The following is a 21120-nucleotide window of genomic DNA, read 5'->3' as shown; positions in this document are numbered from 1 at the left end:
ACAGAGACATTGGACTTTGACCTCTTTCTCTACCTCATGCTTCCCCCAGGGACGTATCACAATACCCTCTGCTAAACCTCTGGACTGAGGTTGTTTAGACTGGGACTGATTTTCAGGTTATTGGCGCCAAATGAAGGGGAATCATTTGTTGGGTTCTGGTCAGTGTTCAACCGTAGGTTTCAGGGTTCTGATAGAACAGCATAAACACACAGTCCAAACTACAGTTCTACTGTAGATATGATGACTTGGACAGAACAGTTATACATGTTAATAGATGGATCCTATACAGTATGTTATGGTTTCATAGATGGGTGTATGTGTGTTGTGTGGACAGGTGTCTGGGCTGAGTATTGGGACAGGTGTCTGGGCTGAGTATTGGGACAGGTGTCTGGGCTGAGTATTGGGACATGTGGCTGGGCTGAGTATTGGGAGAGGTGTATGTGATGTGTATTGGGACAGGTGTATGGGCTGAGTATTGGGACAGGTGTGTGGGCTGAGTATTGGGACATATGGCTGGGCTGAGTATTGGGACAGGTCTCTGGGCTGAGTATTAGGGCACGGTTGTCGGGGCTGAGTATTGGGAGAGGTGTCTGGTCTGAGTTTTGGGGGGGGGTGTCTGGGCTGAGTATTGGGACAGGTGTATGGGCTGAGTATTGGGACAGGTTGCTGGGATGAGTATTGGGACAGGAAAATGGCCTGAGTATTGGGAGAGGTGTCTGGACTGAGTATGGGGAGAGGTGTCTAGGCTGAGTATTGGGACAGGTGTGTGGACTGAGTATTGGGACAGGTCTATAAGCTGAGTATTGGGAGAGGTGTCTGGGCTGAGTATTGGGCGTAGTGGGGTGTGTGTAGAGGTGGCTGGGCTGAGTATTGGGACAGGTGTCTGGGCTGAGTATTGGGACAGGTGTGTGGACTGAGTATTGGGACAGGTCTATGAGCTGAGTATTGGGAGAGGTGTCTGGGCTGAGTATTGGGCGTAGTGGGGTGTGTGTAGAGGTGGCTGGGCTGAGTATTGGGAGAGGTGTCTGGGCTGAGTATTGGGCGTAGTGGGGTGTGTGTAGAGGTGTCTGGGCTGAGTATTGGGACAGGTGTCTGGGCTGAGTATTGGGAGAGGTGTCTGGGCTGATTATTGGGCGTAGTGGGGTGTCACATGGAGTTCAGGAGATGACGGATAATTTGCTACCTGGCTGCCCTTTGAGCAGCGAGCAGGCAGGCGCTACTGTAATTCTATAAGCCCACTGAATAGGTTTCTCACACACACAAAGGCCTTTTCAGTCAGCAGTAGAGTATGTGGGGAATAGGCCTGTTCAGTCAGCAGTAGAGTATGTGGGGAATAGGCCTCTTTGTCTCACTGACTGAAAGTTCCAAGGGTGTGCACAGATGTTGAATCTTCATTTGAGCCAGTTTGCTACAGCAGGAAAATACAATTACAAACTTCAGAAGCCTTTTTAACACTCAAATACACTGCACGTTTGAAATGTCCTGCATTGCAAGTTTTCCTGCAACATGGTGATTAAGTTAAGATCTGACATCTGTATAGCCGGGCTAGGAATAAGTAGATGGGTAGTTTTGACAAGTATCAGTACTTGCTCTGCATTTCTTTGGTTAGAAATACACTATGGTGAGATGTGTACTTTTCTGCCCAATTAGGTCATTTTTGGACACTATTTCTGTCCATTCAGATGACCCCTTTTGGCTTGAGCACCACTATAGGAAAAAGTTCTGTGTAGCCTCTTTAAAATAAAATACATTTAAAATGAGAAGGAAAAGTACTGAACTACAAAAACAAAGTGAGAAATGAGAGTTCAGAATGATATCCTTGGCCTCAGAGAGATGGTTGCAGCACTGAAACATGTCTCACTCCCGGAGCCAAAACACAAGGCTCCACAAGTTGAAAAGAGAAGTAAAAGATAAATACACCTTGAATAATGGTGTTCTCTTGTCAAGGTGTTCTTATTTTGTCAGCAGGACCGGCTCCTCTTCTCCTTTTTAGGAGAGGAATCAAAAAATAATTTGTCATTATCTGCTTCCAGAGAACACGGTGAACTTAAACGATGATTCTTTCCATGGCCTTTTTCTTCTGGCATCCTCCCTTTGTGATGTCCTGAAGACGTCTGGTTCTAATGAAGAGGACTGTAGTTCCACACTGACACCATTATTATTATCATGAAGATGTCCTGAAGACGTCTGGTTCTAATGAAGAGGACTGTAGTTCCACACTGACACCATTATTATTATCATGAAGATGTCCTGAAGACGTCTGGTTCTAATGAAGAGGACTGTAGTTCCACACTGACACCATTATTATTATCATGAAGATGTCCTGTAGACGTCTGGTTCTAATGAAGAGGACTGTAGTTCCACACTGACACCATTATTATGATCATGAAGACGTCTGGTTCTAATGAAGAGGACTGTAGTTCCACACTGACACCATTATTATTATCATGAAGATGTCCTGAAGACGTCTGGTTCTAATGAAGAGGACTGTAGTTCCACACTGACATCATTATTATTATCATGAAGATGTCCTGAAGACATCTGGTTCTAATGAAGAGGACTGTAGTTCCACACTGACACCATTATTATTATCATGAAGATGTCCTGAAGACGTCTGGTTCTAATGAAGAGGACTGTAGTTCCACACTGACACCATTATTATGATCATGAAGACGTCTGGTTCTAATGAAGAGGACTGTAGTTCCACACTGACACCATTATTATTATCATGAAGATGTCCTGTAGACGTCTGGTTCTAATGAAGAGGACTGTAGTTCCACACTGACACCATTATTATTATCATGAAGATGTCCTGAAGACGTCTGGTTCTAATGAAGAGGACTGTAGTTCCACACTGACACCATTATTATTATCATGAAGATGTCCTGAAGACGTCTGGTTCTAATGAAGAGGACTGTAGTTCCACACTGACACCATTATTATGATCATGAAGATGTCCTGAAGACGTCTGGTTCTAATGAAGAGGACTGTAGTTCCACACTGACACCATCATTATGATCATGAAGATGTCTGTTTCTAATGAAGAGGACTGTAGTTCCACACTGACACCATTATTATGATCATGAAGATGTCTGTTTCTAATGAAGAGGACTGTAGTTCCACACTGACACCATTATTATGATCATGAAGATGTCTGTTTCTAATGAAGAGGACTGTAGTTCCACACTGACACCATTATTATTATCATGAAGGTGGATTTACAGGAAATTGACTATGTAAGCCCTATAGAGTTATACAACTGAGATGGACACTTCTACTCATTGATCACTTTTAGACAGGGCTACTCGACTTTTGGACAGTTTGTTCCTAAAGTTGTCGGCACTCCTAATTCAGAGTTTCATAAAGATTTGGTTAAACATTCCTAACTATGAGAAGTAGGTTGTACAAATGAAGAACACTGAGACAGAATTGTGACATGGATACGAAGCAAGTCACCGGAGAAGTCACTGTTACACTTTTCAATGCAATGGAAGAACTAGATCATGATGGTGTAGAAATTCATAGTCCCTATAGCCCTGTGAATCACACAAAGACTGACGTACAGGATAGAGTAGACAGAGGACAATCGGAAGCATGAATAAAGCCAGCTCTCATCATACCCCAGGCCTCCTTGTGAGGTGGCCCACTTCGGCTGAATTGTCTTCAGGGAGAGTCTTTAAACAGATAAGGCTGATGATGTAGGTAGGAGACCTAGTTTGGTCCCAACGTCACACTGGGGAATCCCTTGTGTGTGTGGTCCTGTGTGTGTCTGTACGTCTGTGAGCATGTTTTCATGCATGCATCTGTCTATTGTTTGTGTGCAGGCTTTCTCCAAGTCTCCCCCTCCTTGTGCTGCCACTTGGCAGATGCTAACTTAGGGAACATGGGTGACATCCATTCTTAATCGGAGCAAGAGGACAATGACATCATTGTGGCATAACTAACCAGCCTAATTAGCTGTGCTAGTTAACTCACCTGTGTCTATGTGTCTGGAGATTCCACACCTACACGCTAGTCTCCTATAGTCAGTTTCCTGACCTGTGTTGCTAATTATCACAACACAGTTCTACAGAGACTATACTCAGGTAGTTATATAGAGACTATACTCAGGTAGTTCTACAGAGGCTATACTCAGGTAGTTCTATAGAGGCTATACTCAGCTAGTTCTATAGAGACTATACTCAGGGAGTTCTACAGAGACTATACCCAGGTAGTTCTACAGAGACTATACTCAGGTAATTGTACAGAGACTATACTCGGGTAGTTCTACAGAGACTATACTCAGGGAGTTCTACAGAGGCTATACGCAGGTAGTTCTACAGAGGCTATACTCAGGTAGTTCTATAGAGACTATACTCAGGTAGTTCTACAGAGACTATACTCAGGTAGTTCTACAGAGACTATACTCAGGTAGTTCTACAGAGACTATATTCAGGTAGATCTACAGAGACTATATTCAGGTAGTTCTACAGAGAATATATTCAGGTAGTTCTACAGAGACTATACTCAGGTAGTTCTACAGAGACTATACTCAGGTAGTTCTACAGAGGCTACACTCAGGTAGTTCTACAGAGACTATACTCAGGTAGTTCTACAGAGGCTATACTCAGGTAGTTCTTCAGAGACTATACTCTGGTAGTTCTACAGAGACTATACTCAGGTAGTTTTACAGAGACTATATTCAGGTAGTTCTACAGAGGCTATACTCAGGTAGTTCTATAGAGACTATACTCAGGTAGTTCTACAGAGACTATACTCAGGTAGTTCTACAGAGGCTATACTCAGGTAGTTCTACATAGACTATACTCAGCTAGTTCTATATAGACTATACTCAGGTAGTTCTACAGAGGCTATACTCAGGTAGTTCTACATAGACTATACTCAGGTAGTTCTATAGAGACTATACTCAGGTAGTTCTATAGAGACTATACTCAGGTAGTTCTACAGAGACTATACTCAGCTAGTTCTATATAGACTATACTCAGGTAGTTCTACAGAGGCTATACTCAGGTAGTTCTACAGAGACTATACTCAGCTAGTTCTATATAGACTATACTCAGGTAGTTCTATATAGACTATACTCAGGTAGTTCTACAGAGGCTATACTCAGGTAGTTCTACAGAGGCTATACTCAGGTAGTTCTACAGAGACTATACTTACGTGGTTCAATAAGGAACTTTAACCTCTGGGGGTGCTCTGCAGAAATATTGTCCATGAATGATCTCATTGGGCAAAAAGGGGTACATCTTCCAACGCTAATGAGCAAAAGCCTATTTTTGGATTGTGAATGTGAACACCTCTCTTCTAACATTTAATCTCTCTGTCTCTCCGTAGCTTCGATGTTGACAATGGCACATCATCGGGACGCAGCCCCCTGGACCCCATGGCCAGTCCAGGGTCAGGGCTCATCCTGCAGGCCAACTTTGTCCACAGTCAGCGGAGAGAGTCCTTCCTCTACCGCTCGGACTCGGACTACGACCTGTCACCCAAGTCCATGTCCAGAAACTCCTCCATCGCCAGCGACATGTGAGCACAAATCTTGTACTACTTCTCCCTTTCTAAACCATTGTTGATTGTGACTTTCTCTAATAATACACATTATAACCATTAAACTGATCATCTTAGCTGGCTAATTTATTTTGGCTGGCTAATGAGCTAACGAGCTAATGAGCTAACGAGCTAACTGGTTAACCATTGACATCCCTAATCTGAACAATTGTTCTAAAGATGTTAAAACAAGCATGTGTTTCCATCAGGAGAATATACATGGTGTTATGTTATGGTAAGTCAAAGAGTGGTCTTTAACAGCGATTGAAACTAAATTAAACGATCGATATGACATTTTTCATTGAAAGCGAAGGTGGATTTGGTGTCCCCTAAACATGACTTGAATATTATGTTCCATTTTGTCTCCCAGAGAGTTTGTTGAGGTCAGGTCAGGTCGAAAGTATTGGAATATGTTCACTACTTACCTCCCCTGAAGTAATGAGCCTGTTATTCAGATGCCTCAATTGTAAATCACTCATCGGCCCACCAATATGTACCAAGTAGGTGACCTGTGGCTGAATTCTCCATACAAATGTAACACAAACTAATCCCTCCCAAGTTCAAATATTTGTAAGAAGCTATTATTGAATGGCTTAAAATAATGGTCCTCCAAATGTGATTTTTGTGGCCTATAATCTGGACGAGTGACTTTCATCTGAAGTAGTACATCTCATACAAGACTCTTTTCTTATCATGAGTCTGTTCCCACTAGTCATCATGGTATTTAAACAGACATTACAGACCACGGCACCAGGCCTTCTCTCTGTCTTCTACACAGCATGACTTTGACCTTGTTGACCTCGGCACATAATCAGCCATTGCAATAAATGCCCCTGAATATGCCCTCTGTTTACACAGGTAGCACAATTCTGATATTTGGCACAGTTACTGGCAAAAGAGCTGATCTGCTTGGTCAAAAGACCAATTAGTGGTAAATAAAATATCAGAATTGGTCTGACTGTGTAAACACAGCTATAATATACTTTTGACTCAGTCACTCCTCTTTAATCAGAGGGTTTCTTATGGGAAATTACATGAAGAAACTGTGGAGCCCCTGGAGCAGGGGAGTTAGCAACTCTGGTCCTGATGTGCCGGAGGTACCTAAAGTTTCGCTTTAGTTTTGCTTTAGACATGGAATACCATGTTGGTGAAATGTATCCAATTTAATTGATCAATTAATGGATCTTCTCAGTTGGTGAAGTAATTAGTAGAGACAGGTGTGGTGCCTGGTTAGAATGAAATCCTGCAGTACCAGAGGTACTCAGAACCAGGGTTGCCTACCCCTGTCCTTCTGTCGCTCCACATACAATGGAATCCTCCAGTTTTTCCCCTAGGATTTTTTTCAGCTATGAATATAGGGGAAACACTGAATCCTCAATCCTCCATCTCCTCTTTCTGCTCTCCTCTCCTCTCCCTCTCTCTCTCTCTCTCTCTCTCTCTCTCTCTCTCTCTCTCTCTCTCTCTCTCTCTCTCTCTCTCTCTCTCTCTCTCTCTCTCTCTCTCTCTCTCTCTCTTTAATGCCCTATAAGTACATACCAGGACACTGTCCTCCATGTCGTCCTTCCATCAGGAGGCTCAAACAGTGGACTGAAGTCATGTTGTCCTCTCTCTGTTGAGAGACAGACAGTGGACTGAAGTCATGTTGTCCTCTCTCTGTTGAGAGACAGACAGTGGACTGAAGTCATGTTGTCCTCTCTCTGTTGAGAGACAGACAGTAGACTAAAGTCATGTTGTCCTCTCTCTGTTGAGAGACAGACAGTGGACTGAGGTCATGTTGTCCTCTCTCTGTTGAGAGACAGACAGTAGACTGAGGTCATGTTGTCCTCTCTCTGTTGAGAGACAGACAATGGACTGAAGTCATGTTGTCATCTCTCTGTTGAGAGACAGACAATGGACTGAAGTCATGTTGTCATCTCCCTGTTGAGAGACAGACAGTGGACTGAAGTCATGTTGTCATCTCTCTGTTGAGAGACAGACAGTGGACTGAGGTCATGTTGTCATCTCTCTGTTGAGAGACAGACAGTGGACTGAAGTCATGTTGTCATCTCTCTGTTGAGAGACAGACAGTGGACTGAAGTCATGTTGTCATCTCTCTGTTGAGAGACAGACAGTAGACTGAGGTCATGTTGTCCTCTCTCTGTTGAGAGACAGACAATGGACTGAAGTCATGTTGTCATCTCTCTGTTGAGAGACAGACAGTGGACTGAAGTCATCCTTGCTTGTGTCTAAATATATGTATCCTACATGTTTGTCTTAACCTTCCACAGTGCTGCTCTCAATGTTGCCTTCTGTTTCTCAGTTCATTCCATATGAGGATGTTGCCTTCTGTTTCTCAGTTCATTCCATATGAGGATGTTGCCTTCTGTTTCTCAGTTCATTCCATATGAGGATGTTGCCTTCTGTTTCTCAGTTCATTCCATATGAGGATGTTGCCTTCTGTTTCTCAGTTCATTCCATATGAGGATGTTGCCTTCTGTTTCTCAGTTCATTCCATATGAGGATGTTGCCTTCTGTTTCTCAGTTCATTCCATATGAGGATGTTGCCTTCTGTTTCTCAGTTCATTCCATATGAGGATGTTGCCTTCTGTTTCTCAGTTCATTCCATATGAGGATGTTGCCTTCTGTTTCTCAGTTCATTCCATATGAGGATGTTGCCTTCTGTTTCTCAGTTCATTCCATATGAGGATGTTGCCTTCTGTTTCTCAGTTCATTCCATATGAGGATGCACATTGGCTATTTATGTCACTGCATCCTCTTTGTAAAAGGTGACAGAGTACAAACTAGGCCCCGTCTTCCTGACTCCTCTGTTGCACCGAGGTCTAACTCCGTTGGTGTCATACTGACCTATCTAAGACCATCTGGACAGAAAGTCATTCATCAGACTATCTGACCTCCCAGCGGGATAAACTGGGCAAAAGATGTTGAAATGACGCAAGACAGAGACCCTGAATGACGCAACAAAACCGACTCGCTCAGTGTCCTCCATTTTGTGTTCTTATCGATAGGAATAACCACCTGCAGAGGCCAGGCCTGACCTCGCGACGGTCTGAGCCCGTCATTAGTGGAAAGTAAGTGAGGCCCTGCGGACAAACTCCAGTCGCTAACACTTAGTTTCACCCCTTCTTCATAAGGGCCAATGCACTGCCATGGTTATGACACAATCAGTACCGTGTTCATTTTTGACACCTGACTATTGACAGTCGTAACACAAACTGTTGTTTCGGAAAAGTAGCTATGTAATCCCAATGTTACCCAGCCTGTTTGTCAAGGACCCCAGCTGTTGCACATTTTTGGTCTATTCAAGAAAAAACACATCTGATTCAGGTGTGCTAGTGTTGTAGCTGAAAAAATTTGTGAAATAGCTTGGGGTCCCCAATAACCGGTTTTGGAAAAACAAAGCTAGCCAGCAAGCTAGTTTGCTAGCTCTCCCATGCAACGTTGTTTTGGTGACAACGGCAAAAGCTCAGTTTTCATAAGAGGACAGCTGTCGTGGCTCGTCTGCCACGTCAAAGGCTTGTTTAATGACGGTATCATTATGTCATGTATTGTCATGTTATGACAGTGTTATGAAGGCCTTATGACGGAGGCGTCTGCTAAAGTGTTAGCCCCCACCACACACACTAACAGCACGCGCTGACCATGCTGTTACGGACGAATGCTGTGCCTGTCTCTGCCTTGCTGCTCACACCTCACATCACAGACCACGTTAGACGCACGTGTCTCCAATACATCCTCATCTTTAATGCGCAGAATGGTAAAAAAAAATACAAATAAAACAAATGACCAGATTGAATGAGAATTCAGGAAATTTGTCTCCCTAAATTTGATAGACACTCACAGCCAGAGAGAGGCTGACAGTTTAGAGAGTTTTTAGACATGGTTTAGTATTCTGGGCATTAAAACCTCACCCCCCAAATCCTTCCCTAAGTGGTGCACTCTGGTAGATCTTTCCACCCCTGTGGAAAATTGCAGTGGAACATCCCAATGACATGGCATGAAGGGATGGATCAAAGTGTGGTTTATGGGTTTAGACTCAAGATTAGGCCTCTAGTCTCTGGGTCTCAGAACATTGTTGTCTCATCTAACATGTGTGATGCTCATCTTTGTTTTATGAAGACTGCATGGCATGTAAAGAAGCAGTGTTAGAAACTTCCCCCAAGTCCAACCCCATCCTCATCATTTGTTTACCACTTTCTCCATCTCCTCATTTCAACAGAGTTAAAGTCATTGTAATAGTAGGCGTTTCGTAGCTCTGGTCCAGTGTGCCTTTCTCAACTATTCTACTAAGTAGTTGAGAAAGGCACACTAACGCTCTGTACCAGAGCTAGGCGTTCTGATGCTTTTGTACACTGGACATTCATTCATTTATTCAGAATTCTTATGAATACATTAAGATGCAAGATACCTACAGATGTTGAACTCAGTTTTATTTTGACAAACATCCACAAAAGTGGAAAGTGTAGTCATCAGTCTGTCAGCAGATGGGATTTCAGATGGGATTTCATGTCACAGTACATCTAAAGCCATCACATTATCAGAACCAAAACTACAATTGTGATGAGCACAAATTAATGAATGACGATACAATCTGCAAGACAAACTGAAATTGAGAAGGTGACTGTGGCTTTTCTACAAAATGAGCAACGGTCTTCAAAGGGGTTTTAATTTGGCTCGGAGGAGGCTCGTTTGCTCACTCACCGTAACTCGACACCTCCTTTATGCATAATGCAAAGGCCTATGGGAGCTCTGTCATGAGCTTCCACTATAATCCCACCCGATATGCAGAAAGGGAAGGAGGAGCGCTATCAGGTGATGCCATCATAACATGTAACTGATATGTCTCCAGCGGCCTGAAAGAGTTGAGGATGGACGACCTAAAAGTGATTCGGCACTTTCAACATAGCCCGTTGACAGTGTGTTGTTGCTTCATAGCCAATTCGCCCTTGTTGAAAATGATCTATCCTTGTCGATTGCTTGAACAGTCAGGCTACTACATCCAGGCTACTACATCCAGGCTACTACATCCAGGCTACTACATCCAGGCTACTACATCCAGGCTATACTACATCCAGGCTACTACATCCAGGCTACTACATCCAGGATACTACATCCAGGCTATACTACATCCAGGCTATACTACATCCAGGCTACTACATCCAGGCTACTACATCCAGGATACTACATCCAGGCTATACTACATCCAGGCTATACTACATCCAGGCTACTACATCCAGGCTACTACATCCAGGATACTACATCCAGGCTATACTACATCCAGGATACTACATCCAGGCTACTACATCCAGGCTACTACATCCAGGCTATACTACATCCAGGCTATACTACATCCAGGCTACTACATCCAGGCTACTACATCCAGGCTATACTACATCCAGGCTACTACATCCAGGCTATACTACATCCAGGCTATACTACATCCAGGCTACTACATCCAGGCTATACTACATCCAGGCTACTACATCCAGGCTACTACATCCAGGCTAGTACATCCAGGCTACTACATCCAGGCTAGTACATCCAGGCTATACTACATCCAGGCTACTACATCCAGGCTAGTACATCCAGGCTATACTACATCCAGGCTAGTACATCCAGGCTATACTACATCCAGGCTACTACATCCAGGCTATACTACATCCAGGCTATACTACATCCAGGCTACTACATCCAGGCTAGTACATCCAGGCTATACTACATCCAGGCTACTACATCCAGGCTAGTACATCCAGGCTATACTACATCCAGGATACTACATCCAGGCTACTATATCCAGGCTAGTACATCCAGGCTATACTACATCCAGGCTAGTACATCCAGGCTATACTACATCCAGGCTACTACATCCAGGCTACTACATCCAGGATACTACATCCAGGCTATACTACATCCAGGCTACTACATCCAGGCTACTACATCCAGGATACTACATCCAGGCTATACTACATCCAGGCTAGTACATCCAGGCTATACTACATCCAGGCTAGTACATCCAGGCTATACTACATCCAGGCTAGTACATCCAGGCTACTACATCCAGGCTATACTACATCCAGGCTACTACATCCAGGCTACTACATCCAGGCTACTACATCCAGGCTAGTACATCCAGGCTATACTACATCCAGGATACTACATCCAGGCTACTACATCCAGGCTATACTACATCCAGGCTACTACATCCAGGCTAGTACATCCAGGCTATACTACATCCAGGCTAGTACATCCAGGCTATACTACATCCAGGCTATACTACATCCAGGCTATTACATCCAGGCTATACTACATCCAGGCTAGTACATCCAGGCTATACTACATCCAGGCTATACTACATCCAGGCTACTACATCCAGGCTATACTACATCCAGGCTAGTACATCCAGGCTATACTACATCCAGGCTATACTACATCCAGGCTACTACATCCAGGCTATACTACATCCAGGCTACTACATCCAGGCTACTTTCAACTTATTTTGCAATACTTACGGACAATTCCTGTTTAAGGGGGAAAAACATACTTTTATGCTGAATGAACACTTTGATAGTGATATTTAATGTGCAGTACGGGAGTCAAGAGCGTCAGGGGAGCTAAGTTTAGCCAGCTTTATTTGTAGCACATTCCATACTAGCCATGTCTGATAGCGGCGCGTGAGAGTGGCACTACACTTCCCATGGGAAGTCGACCTTTCTGTGTGTCAGTTGTGATAGGGCGCTCAGTTAACTAGCCATAACTTGCGCCTGCGCGCATATACACACACTCAGACACACACACACACACACACACACTCGACAGACCGCACACCTCAGGAGCCATTATGAGACCACGAGCGACAAAAAACATGCGTGAAATGGGACGGTTCTTCAGCGAGCCCAATGACTATCGAAGAGGGTATGTTTCCTTTGGGAGGGACCTTCTGAGGCAGTGTTGTTCAATCCTGGTCCTTGGGCCCTCCGGGGTTGTTCGAGCACTGTTGAATCAGATGTATTAGTGAAGGACTAGAATAAAAACCTGCACACCCTGTCTAGATCTCCAGGACTGAAAGACACTGGTCCCTCTGTCTATTGGAAATGAGCTGATGCCTCCTACCCCTCTATCCCTTACCCTACCCTGCTTCTCCCTGCACTAATGCCCGCTTAAGAGCACTCCTTCCTGGGTTAGCTATCGAGAAGCTGCCACCCGACTCCTCTACTGTGTGTGGTTCCTCAGAGTACGCTGGTATCCATGCATGGGACTGTTTCATTGTGTTAGCAAGAGAATGCATGCATTCTGTGTTCTGGGAATCCACTTCCAATCCAATGCATTGCAGCGTAACACATGCTTAACTGAACAAGTACTTGGCCAACCATTCATTTGTTTCTTAATGAAGTGCTAAGCTTTATAAAATGTACACTTGTTTTTTTTCTGTTTGAGTTTGTAAGTAGAGGGGATTCTATGCACCAGTTGCTGAAAAACAATTGACACTTGAAGTTGAGAAACTTGTGGCGAGGGAAGATTCATCCTTCTCATCTGTTGTTGTTGAACAATTTGCTCAGAAAGTTTTTGTTAAAAAAAATCTGTGATATCTGCAGAAACTCAACTGTAAACAAGTCTTCATTAAAATGCTCATACGAGCCAAAGAAGAACCTTTTAGGCCAAAACTCTAGCTAAACTCAAACTTTAGCTTCACACAGCAGTAAGTAATACAACTATGCTAGTCTCAACTATCCTCATTCTCTAAGCAAGGGTCAATATGTCCAAGGCCAAAGACACATTTGGGGAAATCGATCGGTTCTCCCATGAAACAAACCCAAGTAGCTCTGACACCACTTCTGGGGCAAGCAAGAGACAGTCAGGAGCTACTGAGGGGAGAGAGCGAAGGATAGAGAGTGAAAGAACTTGGCAGAGAGGGTTAGAAACGGATAGAGCTGAGAAAGAAAAAGGCAGGGAGATAAGTATTAGTGTAACGGATGTGAAACGCTAGCTTAGTTAGCGGTGGTGCGCGCTAAATAGTGTTTCAATCGGTGACGTCACTTGCTCTGAGACCTTGAAGTAGTAGTTCCCCTTGCTCTGCAAGGGCCGTGGCTTTTGTGGAGCGATGGGTAACGATGCTTCGTGGGTGACTGTTGTTGATGTGTGCAGAGGGTCCCTGGTTCAAGCCCGGGTATGGGCGAGGGGATGGTCTAAAGTTATACTGTTACATTAGGATAGAACAGATAGTTGAGAGATTGAGGGCTCTATTTTTGAGGTGTGTCCTTAAAAACAAGCGCCAATATGCCAATTTCAGACAGCGCAACTAGGGATGTTTAAGAGCGACCAAAAGCTGGTCTTAGCGGTTACTCAGTTGGTTATGGCATTAATTTCTACATCGGACACCCACACAGTAGCCATATGTAAATCACCAATGTTTATGAAAATATCACAAGCAGAAAACAGTCAACAGACATTACCCTTTTTTATTCATATTGTACATGATTTTTGTCCAGCTTCTGTGAAAAGGTTGGACTCATTATGCCCATTGCATAAAAGGTGTCAGAACATCAAGTTATTTAAAAGACTGCTTATTGTTTTCCGATTATCATTTTGTCAATGAATGCATTTTTCACTTTCCTCTGTTGGACCTATCAAATCGCGGGAATTCCGATCGATGTCTGTGGTGCTGAATCCATGTGTAAGTTCGAGCTTGGGCTGTAACACAACCGGCTGTGATCGGGAGTCCCAGAGGACTTGGCGTCGTCCGGATAAGGGGAGGTTTTGGCCCAGCGTCGTCCGGGTTAGGGGAGGTTTTGGCCCAGCGTCGTCCGGGTTAGGGGAGGGTTTGGCCCAGCGTTGTACGGGTTAAGGGAGGTTTTGGCCCAGCGTCGTCCGGGTTAGGGGAGGTTTTGGCCCAGCGTCGTCTGGGTTAGGGGAGGGTTTGGCCCAGCGTCGTACGGGTTAGGGGAGGGTTTGGCCCAGCGTCGTCCGGGTTATGGGAGGTTTTGGCCCAGCGTCGTCCGGGTTAGGGGAGGTTTTGGCCCAGCGTCGTTTGGGTTAGGGGAGGGTTTGGCCCAGCGTCGTACGGGTTAGGGGAGGGTTTGGCCCAGCGTCGTACGGGTTAGGGGAGGGTTTGGCCCAGCGTCGTCCGGGTTAGGGGAGGTTTTGGCCCAGCGTCGTCCGGGTTAGGGGAGGTTTTGGCCCAGCGTCGTCTGGGTTAGGGGAGGGTTTGGCCCAGCGTCGTCCGGGTTATATGGAGGGTTTGGCCCAGCGTCGTCCAGGTTAGGGGAGGGTTTGGCTGATGAGGCTTTACTTGGCTTATTACGCTCTAGTGATTCCTTGTGGTGGGCCAGGCGCTTGCAGGCTGACCCTGGTCGTCAGTTAAACAGTGTTTCCTCCAACATACTGGTGCGGCTGGCTTCCGGGTTAAGCGGATGGGTGTTAAAACTTCTTAGGGCTAGCGTCTCATCTGGCCAACATCCGGTGAAATTGCAGAGCACCAAATTCAAAATACAGAAATAGTCAAATTAAACTTTCAGAAAAATACAAGTGTTATACATCGGCTTAAATATGAACTTCTTGTTAATCCAGCCGCTGTGTCAGATTTCAAAAAGGCTTTACGGTGAAAGCATACCATGCGATTATCTGAGGACAGCGCCCCGCTTACAAAAGCATACCATGTGATTATCTGAGGACAGTGCCCCGCTTACAAAAGCATACCATGTGATTATCTGAGGACAGTGCCCCGCTTACAAAAGCATACCATGCGATTATCTGAGGACAGTGCCCCGCTTACAAAAGCATACCATGTGATTATCTGAGGACAGTGCCCCGCTTACAAAAGCATACCATGTGATTATCTGAGGACAGTGCCCCGCTTACAAAAGCATTCAAACATTTTACAACCAAGTAAAGGGATTACTAAAGTCAGAAATAGCGATTTTAAATGAATCACTTACCTTTGATGATCTTCATATGTGTCGTGTCTTTACTATCATTAACTGAAGACTGATAGTCTTTGTCAAAGATTCTCTGTAATTAGTTATTACGCGATTAGACTGATTAATCATGTAACCGTAATTACTAGGAAGTCGGGGCACCAAGGAAAAATATTCAGATTACAAAGTTATCATTTCCTAAAATAACTTTTCTGATTTTATATCTGATCAATTAGTCTTCGAATTAATTAATTATTTACTTTACCTCACGTTAGTCTCATTACAAACGTCGTAAATTGTTGGTTATCTGCATGAACCCAGTCTTCACTATGAGTCATCCATACATCAATTGTCTTAAATCATTTATTTATTACTAACTAAGTAATTCACAGAAATGCATAAACAAACAAACAAACAAACAAGGCAAATGTGGTTACATGAAATGATAGGAGAATGTGCCCTAGTGGACTAAACCGGCATTGCGGCTTGTTAGACAAAAGGGGAAGTGGGGGTCGACTATATATAAACTATATACTATTATATAAACAGCGTTATGGTAATGTGGCCACACCGTCTCCCACCGCTTCCCCAAGTTGTGACAAACGGACCAGTTCGTAGCTGGATTCTTCACCGATCTTTTATTTTAAAAAATATTCTCTGGAACATGAAATTTGTTCGTACCTCAAGTTCTGTGAGGTGGAAGGATTTCCTTTGTTCTCAATGAAAATCTACTCTCTCTATACTGTGTGGCCATGTGGCAGGGTCTTCTCAGGAATTTACGACCTCTTTGACCACAGAAACCTAGTTGAAGGAGGCAAATGGGAGGCAGGGAGAGGGGGATGGGGCTTGCTATACTCAAAGAATCCAACGTCATGGCATATGGTTGCAGTCACAAGAGTCCCAGCTATACAATAAATGTTTGTTTTGTTTGATAAAGTCCCTCTTTATGTCCCAAAAACTCTGTTTTGTTGGCTCGTTTTGTTCAGTAATCAACTGGCTCAAAGGCGGTCACGACATGCAGACAAATACATTCTAATAGTACCGGTAAAGTTCGTTGAAACATGTCAAACAATGTTTACAATTAATCCTCAGGTTGTCTATTGTCTAAATAATCGATAATATTTCAACCAGACAATAGCGTCTTCAATAGAAAAACAACAAACTCTGCGCAATCGGTCACACGCCCGAAACAGCTCTGGTTCATTCTACAGTCCACTTAGAAAATGGTCTCATTCTTCCTAATTTTTCAGAATACAATCTGGGTCCAATACATTACATACTGTATAGGCATTCAATTGAAAAGTACCCACATCAACAATATCCCAGGTCCTGGATGGATTTTCCTCAGGTTTTTGCCTGCTATGTCAGTTCCGTTATACTCACAGACATTATTTTAACAGTTTTGGAAACTTTAGAGTGTTTTCTATCCAATACTACCATACATATGCACATCCTAGCTTCTGGTCCTGAGTAACAGGCAGTTTAAATAGGCACCTCATTCATCCAAAATTCAAAATAAAAGATGTTTGTTTGTTTACTTTGAACTACAGTCTGTTTTCACTCCAGTCACTACTGGCCATATCAATGCCGATGTCACGACTTCCACCGAAGTCGGTTTCTCTCCTTGTTCGTTCGGCGGTCAGCGTCACCGGTCTTCTAGCCATCGTTGATCCACTTTCCATTTGTTTTGTCTTGTTTTCCTACACACCTGGTTTTCATTTCCCTCATGTATTGTTGTGTATTTAACCCTCTGTTTCCCCCCATGTCTTTGTGTGTAATTGTTTGTTGTAAGTGCTTGTGCACATGTTGACTGGTGCGAGTCGGGTTTTGTACCCATGTTGGTTATTTCTTTATGCCGTTGGTTTTGATATTAAACTGCTCCGGTTATTACCTAGTTCTGCTCTCCTGCGTCTGACTTCCCTGCCTCCAGTTACGCACACCTTTACAGCCGATGGAAAGCTATAACTATATATATATTTGGGAGCAGTAGCAGTGAGTGGACATTTCTCCTTTCTCTTTATATTGGATCTTTTTCCGGCTCCTGTGAAACGTTTGGATGTGTGTAAAACCTTCCATATTCTTCCATATTATACACCCACTGGGAGCAAATATGGTTCCTATAACTGTATTTAGACATAGCCTGTTTAAAACAAGTGGTCGTTTCGTTTTATTATAATTTGATAAAAATGTATTCACTGTTTTTTTAAGTCTCATCAATAGTGAATGTAATCATACTTATTGACAACGCTTGGCTTGTCCATGGCTCAGACGTAATGCATTTTACAGTAGGCCTAAATCAGTGCAAATGCTATGTTTACAATATATTTTCATATTGAAGCCATGCAATTACTGTTCATAAACATGTTCAACATATTTAGCAAATATGGGATAGGCCTACATTTTGTTTCTGTAGGCTATTTAACAAACTGTGTTATAACGGACTAACATTTCATGCAATATATAAAAGACTGTAAATATGCAACCTGAAGCAACCACATATTTAGCCATGTAGCACGTTCTTATTGGCCAGTGAGACAGACAGTACAACAGGGAGGGGTCAAGCCTCTACACACCTTCAACTTATTTATTCTTCAAAGCCCAGCCCTTTCTTGCCATCGCCAGCTACTCCGCCCATAATTCTGGTTGTGAAAATAGCAAAAATATTCCTGCTAAGATTTACCATTGAGTTAGGTTTGTTCAAATAGAGCCCTGGTTGTGTTAAACAGAAACCAATAGAAATGAGAGAGAAGGGTACGAAGATCTCCATTGTGGACACCAACAGTGGGTAGAAAAACTTGGGGGAATAGAGACAGAGTGGAAGAGATACAGTAGAAAGAGAAGGAGTATCGACATGGAGGGAGACAGATGAGGCCATAGAAAGCAATGACTGTGAGAGAGAATAGCTTTCTTAGCGGCTGTAACTGTCCTCGTCTCTCTGTCAGCGGATGTATTTAGCCCTGACCTTTGGGAGAGTACACGTCCTTCATTGCCTAAGAGTTTCACAGCTCCTCCATATGGACAGACAGTCAGTAGTTGTCAACAACAGAATGGGACAAGTGCCGAAACACTCCAGCTACATTGTGTTATTATATGGAGGGTTACAGACCAGTTAACTAGGCCTAAGACCCCTAGATTTAGCGAGTGCAACAATATTAATAGGCTAGTTTATCGGTTTTGTAACACATGGATTGAGGAATTGATCATTAAGGTCATTAAGAGATAGATTCAGTGCAAAAGGGTATAGCGGGCGCACAGTTCAAATAAATCATCATAAAAATTATAAATATTTAACATTTAGGTACATACAAGTGTCTTATATCGGTTGAAAGATAAATTATTGTTAATCTAACTGCACTGTCCGATTTACAGTAGCTATTACAGTGAATGCATGCCATGCAATTGTTTGAGGACGGTGCCCCATATAAAAATATTTTTACACCGGCACGTTTCATAGATTTACAAATAGCGATTAAATATTCACTTACTTTTTGAAAATCTTCCTCTGATTTGTCATCCAAAGGGTCCCAGCTATAACATGTAGTGTTGTTTTGTTAGATAAAATCCTTCTTTATATCCCAGAAAGTCTGTTTAGTTGGCGCCATCGTTTTGAGTAATCCACTCGTGCAACATGCATAGAAAGGAATCTGAATATCTACCCCTAAACATTGGGTCAACAAGTCAAAATACGTTTCTATTAACTCCTCAGATACCCTAAAATGTAATCAAACTATAATATTTCTTACGGAAAGAACTATGTTCAATAGGAAACCGATTTTTGCAGGTGCGTCCTTTCTTCATGGTGCGCACAAACACACATTTTCAAGACTGTGTCCCTGTACTAAAACTGATATTTCTTATTCGTTTTGGAAGTTACAAGCCTGAAACCTTGAACATAGACTGCTGGAACCCTGTGGACGCCATAGGAATTTCATCCTGGGATATAGAATTGAGTGTGCCCTTATACTTGCCATTGTAAGAGCATGGTCTCTCTCTCAAAAAAATTCTGGTTGGTGTTTCTTTGGATTTTCTCCTACCATATCTATTGTGTTATATTCTCCTACATCATTTTAACATTTCTACAAACTTAAAAGTGTTTTATTACTAATGGTACCAGTTATATGCATATCCTGGCTTCAGGTCCTGAGCAACAGGTAGTTTACTTCGGGCACGTCATTCAGGCGGAAATTGAGAAAATAGGGGCCTAGCCTTATTTTATTTCATAGTTGATTGTGTTTCAAACACACCTGCATGTATGGGCACATGATGGCACATGATGGCACAACAGAAGACCTAAGTCAAGATGTCAGCATTCAGGCTGCATCAACGGTCCTGTTCGCACTTTCCCCAAACATCTGATACTTCTGCATTCACTGGTGCAAAAGGATGACTACTTTCATTAAACTCATGTTTTGAATCTTTGTTTGACACCGTATGCTTTTCCCCCTGCCTTGCTGTACCTTGTCACACAGACAAACCCTATATTCCAATACAATACAACTACTTTTAATATATTTAAAAAATCATCCGTTTATTAGGTACACCCATCTTGCCTCCAGAACAGCCTGAATTCTTCAGGGGATGCATTCTACAAAGTGTTGGAAACGTTTGTTACTCAATTGGTATCAAGGGAACTAACGTGTGCCAGTAAAACATTCCACACACCAGTACACCAGCCTGTACCATTGATACCAGGCAGGATGGGTCCATGGACTGATGTTACTTACACCAAATCCTGACTGAGCATGAAGCAACAGCAACCGAGATTTATCAGATCAGGAGATGTTTTTCTACTCAATTTTCCAGTGTTGGTGATCGCGTGCCCACTGGAGCCACTTCTTCTTGTTTTTAGCTGATAGGAATGGAACCCGGTGTGGTCGTCTGCTGAAATAGCCCATACATGACCAGGATTGACGAGTTGTGCGTTCTGAAATGTCGCTCTGCACACCACTGTTGTACTGCGCCGTTATCTCTCTGTTTGCGGGCCTGCCTGTTGGCTAGCACGATTCTTGTCATTCTCCTTCGACCTCTCGTCAACAAGCTGACTGGATGTTTTTTGTTTGTTGCACCATTATCAGTAAACCCTGGACAAGGTTGTACGTGAAAAGTCCAGGAGGGCTGCCATTTCTGAGATACTGGATCATGGGGCGCCTGGCACCGACAATCATACCACACTGAAAGTCACACAGGTCACTCGTTTTGCCCATTCTAACGTTCAATCTAACAGTAACTGAATGCCTCGATGCCTGTCTGCCTGCTTTATATAACAAGACACGGACACGTGACTCACTGTCTGTAGGAGCAATTCATTTTCGTGAACGGGGTGGTGTACCTAATAAACTGTCAGGGTAAGTGTATATTGTATATATATTTTTCTATCTCCGTATATGGTTAATCTGTGTTGACAAATGCATGTGATATCTTAACATGAATTTGATTTTCCTCACATTTCTTTTTCCAATGAGATAGGAGGACCGGGATGTGTATGCTTTCACATTGTAAATACACCATCTTCCTCCTCCTCTTCCTCTTCCTCTCTTACAGCCATGGCGACGACTTGATAGTCACACCATTTGCACAGGTCAGTGCCCATGTGCTCCACTTTCACTTTTGCCCCAGTGGGCAAAACTGATGAAAATGACATCATTAAACCATATAGCAGGTTATG

General features: G+C 43.3%; 1 protein-coding gene across 8 annotated transcripts in view; it reads left to right on the top strand.

Annotated features, from left to right (window-relative positions):
- Positions 1 to 21120, top strand: part of LOC109868753 (cAMP-specific 3',5'-cyclic phosphodiesterase 4D-like) — a 411106-nt gene that overhangs the window by 325526 nt on the left and 64460 nt on the right. For 5 of the 8 annotated variants that reach the window (XM_031802500.1, XM_031802505.1, XM_031802503.1 and 2 more), the window contains 3 exons: positions 5335 to 5526; positions 8553 to 8615; positions 20997 to 21033. In XM_031802500.1, coding sequence (XP_031658360.1) covers positions 5335 to 5526; positions 8553 to 8615; positions 20997 to 21033 — 292 coding nt within the window. Of the gene's footprint in view, positions 1 to 5334; positions 5527 to 8552; positions 8616 to 8651; positions 12457 to 20996; positions 21034 to 21120 lie in introns of those variants that run through there. The other 3 variants (XM_031802501.1, XM_031802507.1, XM_031802506.1) reach the window with 2 other exon arrangements.

This window comes from Oncorhynchus kisutch, linkage group LG23, assembly GCF_002021735.2.
Source record: "Oncorhynchus kisutch isolate 150728-3 linkage group LG23, Okis_V2, whole genome shotgun sequence".
Lineage (NCBI taxonomy): Eukaryota > Metazoa > Chordata > Actinopteri > Salmoniformes > Salmonidae > Oncorhynchus > Oncorhynchus kisutch.
This window is presented reverse-complemented; position numbering and strand designations above follow the sequence as displayed.